This window comes from Canis aureus, chromosome 22 (assembly GCF_053574225.1).
Source record: "Canis aureus isolate CA01 chromosome 22, VMU_Caureus_v.1.0, whole genome shotgun sequence".
Classification (NCBI taxonomy): Eukaryota; Metazoa; Chordata; class Mammalia; order Carnivora; family Canidae; genus Canis; species Canis aureus.
In genome coordinates, this window is record NC_135632.1 from 51,139,423 (window position 1) to 51,145,422 (window position 6,000).

The 6,000-nt window shown below is 47.7% G+C and overlaps 1 protein-coding gene across 10 annotated transcripts in view; it reads right to left on the reverse strand.

The window, feature by feature from the left end:
* Positions 1-4,093, reverse strand: part of GINS1 (GINS complex subunit 1) — a 41,445-nt gene extending 37,352 nt beyond the window's left edge. For 4 of the 10 annotated variants that reach the window (XR_013361679.1, XR_013361678.1, XM_077866029.1 and 1 more), the window contains exon 1: positions 3,866-4,092. Coding sequence is in view for 5 of the 10 variants with exons in the window: in XM_077866029.1 (XP_077722155.1) it covers positions 3,866-3,940 (75 nt within the window). In the remaining 5 variants the exon portion in view is untranslated. Of the gene's footprint in view, positions 1-1,372; positions 1,586-2,710; positions 2,998-3,560; positions 3,720-3,865 lie in introns of those variants that run through there. The other 6 variants (XM_077866030.1, XM_077866025.1, XM_077866026.1 and 3 more) reach the window with 5 other exon arrangements.
* Positions 4,094-6,000: the final 1,907 nt, after the last annotated feature.

Genomic DNA, 6,000 nt, shown 5'->3' on the forward strand with positions numbered 1-6,000 from the left:
CTCCCGGTGCATGGAGCCTGCTTCTACCTCTTCCTGTGTCTCTGCCTCTCTCTCTCTCTGTGACTATCATAAGTAAATAAAAAAATTTAAAAAAAAAAAAAAAAAAACACTTTTGGTTTGCAACAACGGAAGGACCAAAGGAATTTCTCTACTACCTATCTTGGGACAAATTTTTTAAAGATTTTCCTTTGGAAGGATACAAACATTAAAATTTTGGAGTTCAAAAACATTACACAGTAGGTAGTCAGCAATCCAAAGATAAGTGACCCAACTATTTTTAGGGCCAACATATATGTATTAACAAAAACATTTTAGCATTATTAATATAACTACAAAACAACTTAACCCTGTTCAAACATAAGAAAATACATAATTCCCAATAAAAAACCTAAGCATGACCTCTGTCTTCCCTTTCATTAAGTAGTTAAAAAGAGAGCATGGAGAAGTCTGATTTATTAGAATTCAGTTAAATAGGGGTGCCTGGGTCACTCAGTCGATTAAGCATCTGCCTTGAGCTCGGGTTATAATCCCAGGGTCCTGAGATCAAGCCCTGCATGGGGCTCCCTGTTTTGTGGGAAGCCTGTTCCTCCTTCTTCCTCTGCCTGCTGCTTCCCCTGTTTGTGCTCTCTGTCAAATAGATAAATAAAATCTTTAAAAAAAAAAAAAAAGAGAGGGATCCCTGGGTGGCGCAGCGGTTTGGCGCCTGCCTTTGGCCCAGGGTGCAATCCTGGAGACCCGGGATCGAATCCCACGTCAGGCTCCCGGTGCATGGAGCCTGCTTCTCCCTCTGCCTGTGTCTCTGCCTCTCTCTCTCTCTCTGTATGACTATCATAAATTGAAAATAAAAGAAAAAAATATTAAAAAAAAAAAAAGAGAGACAGACACACAGATGCCTGGTGGCTCAGTGGTTAAGTGTCTGCCTTCAGCTGAGGGCATAATCCTGGAGTCTCAGGATCCAGTCCTACACTGGGGTCCCCTCAAGGAGCCTGGTGCTACCTCTGCCTATGTCTCTGCCTCTCTCTGTGTGTCTCTCGTGAATAAATAAATAAAATCTTAAAAAAAAAAAGAATTGTTAAATATTTCTTTTATCAGCAAATAATATTTTAAGGAATAGCTGAAACTCCTGCATGATTAATAGATCTACAGGTATACAAAAGATGTGTAAAATAGTTCTATAAAAATAGACAATTTTATAAAAATGATTTCATATTTAATTTTTTTTTGAAATCTGTAGTGAAAAATTGCACTGTTTTGTATTCCCATGTCAGGCTGGGAGCCTACGGTAATTTTCCTAAAAACTCACTTAAACTATTACCAGTTCTGCATATAGAAAGTGGACAATCATTTCAATTTGCTGAACACAGCAACTAACCTTGAGAGATCCTGGAATGAACAAGGCAGAGTTCCTGCTCTAAATCCAGTGACTATCATCTTCCTGGGAGGAATGATTCTTGAAGAGTCATGTGGGTAATGGGCCTATCAGCCCTCAGATCAATCAGATGGATTGGCCTGTCCCTGCTTGGCTGTGTCAGAGCGGCCAGCCTCCCCAGGCTGAGTCTTCCAGGCTACTGAGTCAGTCACCTGGCTGGCAGGTGGGTCTGTCAGTAGAAGGCGCATGTGCAAAAGGTGCTCTGCCAAACTAAGACCTAGAAAAAGGAGTGATTTTATAACTTCTAAGTCCCGCCCCAGCTCTCCCAAAAGTGGTAAACCAACACTTAAAATTTGTGTGAAACAGAGAGCTGGATGGACTAAGGGTCTGAAGAGCCAGTTGCAGGGCTGGTGTGGCCAGTTTCTGCTGACAAGCCTGTGCCTCTTTGGGCTTATTTCCTCTTATGTTAGATGACCTTCAAAGTGCCCAGCTGTCTGACTGCAGTATGGAGTCATATTTTACAGCCTACACACCTTGGCATTCCAGAATCTCTGAACTTCCCACTATTGTCTCCTAGCTTTTTAAATGAGGTAACTGTTCTAAAAGAACAGTAATCTAGGAAACCTGTGTCGGAGGTGAGGCTCTGCTCCAATATGCTGTATGTTCAGACAGTCCCTTAATTGATCTTTAATTTCTCTTGGCTCAGTCTCATCTGCAAAATGACCTGTTTGACCAGGCGCTTTTTAACGTTCAAAACAAAACTCAGGGCAGCCCCAGTGGCTCAGCAGTTTAGCGCCGCCTTTAACCCAGGGCATGATCCTGGAAACCTGGGATCGAGTCCCACGTCGGGCTCCCTGCCTGCCTGCCTGCCTGTCTCTCTCTCTGTCTCTAATAAATAAAATCTTAAACAAAAAAAACAAAAAAAACTCACCTTTCCCTAAACACTTCTCCTGAACTCTGATGTTGTAACTCAGAGAAAATCCCCCCAAGACCCTCTGATTTCTCCCTTTCATTCATTACCCACCCCATCTCCACTCCTGTTCTAGCAGGTGTAAGTCCTACTTGCCTTGTCTCAGAAACCCAGACACTGATTTGTGGGCCCAGTGACCAGACATAGTTTGGATCACACCCAGCTCTTACAGCAGGTCTGAGAGCGATCAGAACCACCCATAACCATCTCCCTGCCACCATTCTTCCTGGTTTCCAATCTGTTCCGCATCGTGCTGCCATCATTATCCTCAAAACATAAAACCTTCCCTAACACTCCCCTGTCTAAAATCCTTTACTGGCTTCCAAATGCCTTATACGTGAATACCCGGCGCTCCTCCGCCTAGAACACACCTTTGTAGCCTCTGCACACCTCAGTCACTCCTTCCTACGTGACCATGGGTCTCTGTGCGGCTGTATCCTTGGGATGCAATGCCTATCTTCCTTCTCAGGGTGGGGATCTCATCCTTCCAGGCGTGGGCCAAATGCCCCCTCCTCGACGCCAGGTTCATCCCAGTATTCCTCCTTGTGCTCCTATGTACACCTCTCTGGTGTCCTCACGGTGCATCCTAATACTCTTTGTGCCCCTGTCCCTGGCAGGGGAGCACATGCCCTGGCATCCACCCAGCCGCTGCCCTATGCTGTGGAAGGTAGACAAGTGTAGAATTTAGAGTCCAGATCCGGAGCCGGACTGCAAGGGTTCAAATCTTAGTTCCACTTCTTGCTGGCCACGGGCACGATACTCAATCTCCCCAAGCCTTTGTGTACAGGGCTGGAAGAAATGCTTTAAATCTCAAAGGGTTCTTAGGAGAATAACAATAACAGAGGCCAGGTGCTTAGTACCGTGTCGGGGTAAGTAACAGACACATATTATTAGTAACAAGTCGTAGCAGCAGCCGTGGTAGAAATAAGTACAAAACACGGACTTCGCCGCTACTGTCGGGCACAGGCCGGAGAACCTGGGCTGCGCCGCCCTCAGGAGCCCTCACGCTTCCCCATTTTTTGCACAAGACAAAGCCGGCACCGAAAGCTTGCGGAACTGCCCGAGGCCCCACGACGCAGTCAGGGTCCCCGCCTGGCGCAGAGGCCTCGCTCCCGCCCGAGCGCGCAACAAATCTGGATTGTCACCGGCACCGAGAAACGCTCGGACAGACACAACGCCCCGCAGTACTGCTCTACGTGGAAAACACGGGGGGAAACAGACCCAGAGAATTCACCAACTCGCGGGCAAAAACAGGGGTGCTGTCTTTTTCCTGCTAAATCTTGCTTTTCCGTGTTCCAAAATGTCTGTTTCCGACTTCAGAGCAGGCCCCGCGAGAAAACCCGGCCTCCAAGATCTCAGGATCCAGTCCCACATCCGGGTCTGCAGGGACAGGGCAGAACCCCAGGGTCGCCTCCCCTCCCCGGCCCCGGCCCCGGCCCCGGCCCCGGCCCCGGCCCCGGCCCCCGCCCCCGCCCCCGCCCCGGCCCCTCAGCAAGACTAGCCCGCTTCCCCGCGTCCTCCCTCACATTGAAGGCCGGCAGCTGCCCTTCTGGCGCGCGATGCAGCTCGCGGACCAGTTCCATGGCCTTCTCGCAGAACATAGCCTACGCGCTCCGGTCCCGAGGCCCACGTCGACCGCCGGCTCTCACGCCAACAGGCGCCGGGTTCACGCACGCCGCCCGGGGCTCCCACGGTTCCCGGTCCCACAGCGGCCGACACTCGCCTCCGCCCGGCTCTTTGGCGCCAAACACGCCCAACCAATAGAAACGCGCTCTGGGCCTCGCGGCCTACGGCGGCGGCCAAGGGACAGTTGCCGCCGCCGCGCAGCCGCACTCTAGGAGGGGCGGAGGCGGGGGGTGGGTGCCGCGTACTGCCCCAGGCCGGCTCCCCGGCTGCGATCCACCTGGTCTGAGCAGACTCGCAGCTCGCGATGGATGCTTATCTCGCAACTTCTTTTTTCCATTTATTCATTCATTTTTATTTATGACCAAGGGGGTTCACTCTGAGGTTGAGAAGGAACGCTCAGAAACTGGGTGTGCTTTAATCTTAGGACATAGCATTTCGTTTTAGTTTTGCAGGTGGGTTTTTGTTAACTAGAAAAGGGGAACCAACTCTTATTGGGTATCTCCTGTGTGGTAGGGGCTGTGACATTCATTTAATTCTCATGATTAATCGTCAGGTGGTGCTTCTAAGACTCTTGGTACTGATTAGAAAGCAAGATATGTAACTTCTTTTTCTTCGAGTAGACTCTGAGCCGACCCTGGGGGCTCGCACCCGGGACTGACTCAGCCAGGGAGCCAACAACAGAACTTCCAAGGTCACGCCGCTTCTCAAGTTACTGACTTTTTTTTTTTTTTAAAAAAGAGCTTTATTTATTTTTTTAAAGATTATTTATTTATTTATTTATTTATTTATTTATTTATTTATTTATTTATTTATTTATTTATTTATTTATAGTGACACAGAAAGAGAGAGAGAGGCAGAGACACAGGCAGAGGGAGAAGCAGTCTCCATGCAGGGAGCCGGACGCGGGACTCGATCCACGGTCTCCAGGATCACGCCCTGGGCCGCAGGGGGCGCTAAACCGCTGCACTGCCGGGGCTGCCCAGTCAGACTTTAGATTTAAGATTGCAACTCCCGGGATCCCTGGGTGGCGCAGCGGTTTGGCGCCTGCCTTTGGCCCAGGGCGCGATCCTGGAGACCCGGGATCGAATCCCACGTCGGGCTCCCGGTGCATTTGGCCTGCTTCTCCCTCTGCCTGTGTCTCTGCCTCTCTCTCTCACTGTGTGCCTATCATAAATAAAAAAAAAAAAAAATTAAAAAAAAAGATTGCAACTCCCAGTACCACCTTTGATGTTAAAGGAGTAATTTTATTTATTTTTTTTTAAGATTCTTATTTATTCATGAGAGACACACAGAGAGAGAGAGAGGCAGAGGGAAAAGCAGGCTCCATGCAGGGAGCCTGACATGGGACTTGATCCTGGGTCTCCAGGATCAGGCCCTGGGCCGAAGGACGCACTAAATCGCTGAGCCACCTGGGCTGCCCAAGGAGTAATTTTAAAACGCTTTTAAAATAACTCTAATCACAAAGTCTACAGAAGGGGAAAATACCCTAGATTAACACAAATTCACACAGCCATAATCTTACCTACATGATTACGGAAATTTTCATAACCGCATAGATTTGATTCTATCAAAGAAATGACTGCTATACAAACGATTTGTTTTACTTGGCTACCTTTTACAAAGCAATATTTTTAAAAAGGTAATATTACTGGATTCATTCCAGCTAACTCTAGAAACCTTCTCTTTTGCAAATATATATACAATAGATGTGTAATCTGGAGAATGAGCATGGGAATGGCCTACAAAGCCTTTGAATCTTTAAATTAAGTGAAATTTCCTTTTCAGCTCTACAGTAAGGCATAACTTACCTAAGTGTTATTAAATACACAGATCTGTAATGGACCGTGCTACAGGATTGCATGCCAAAAATCGCCAGTATCCACAACCTTCCTGTGTCATAAACCTTTTTAATTTCAGGTCCTTACCTATACAATGGGGCCAACGGTATGGACTTCTGAAGGGTTGTAATGACTCTTTACTCCTTCAGCAAATATTTATGAAGTGCCTACTATATACTGCGCATTGTTCTAGACAC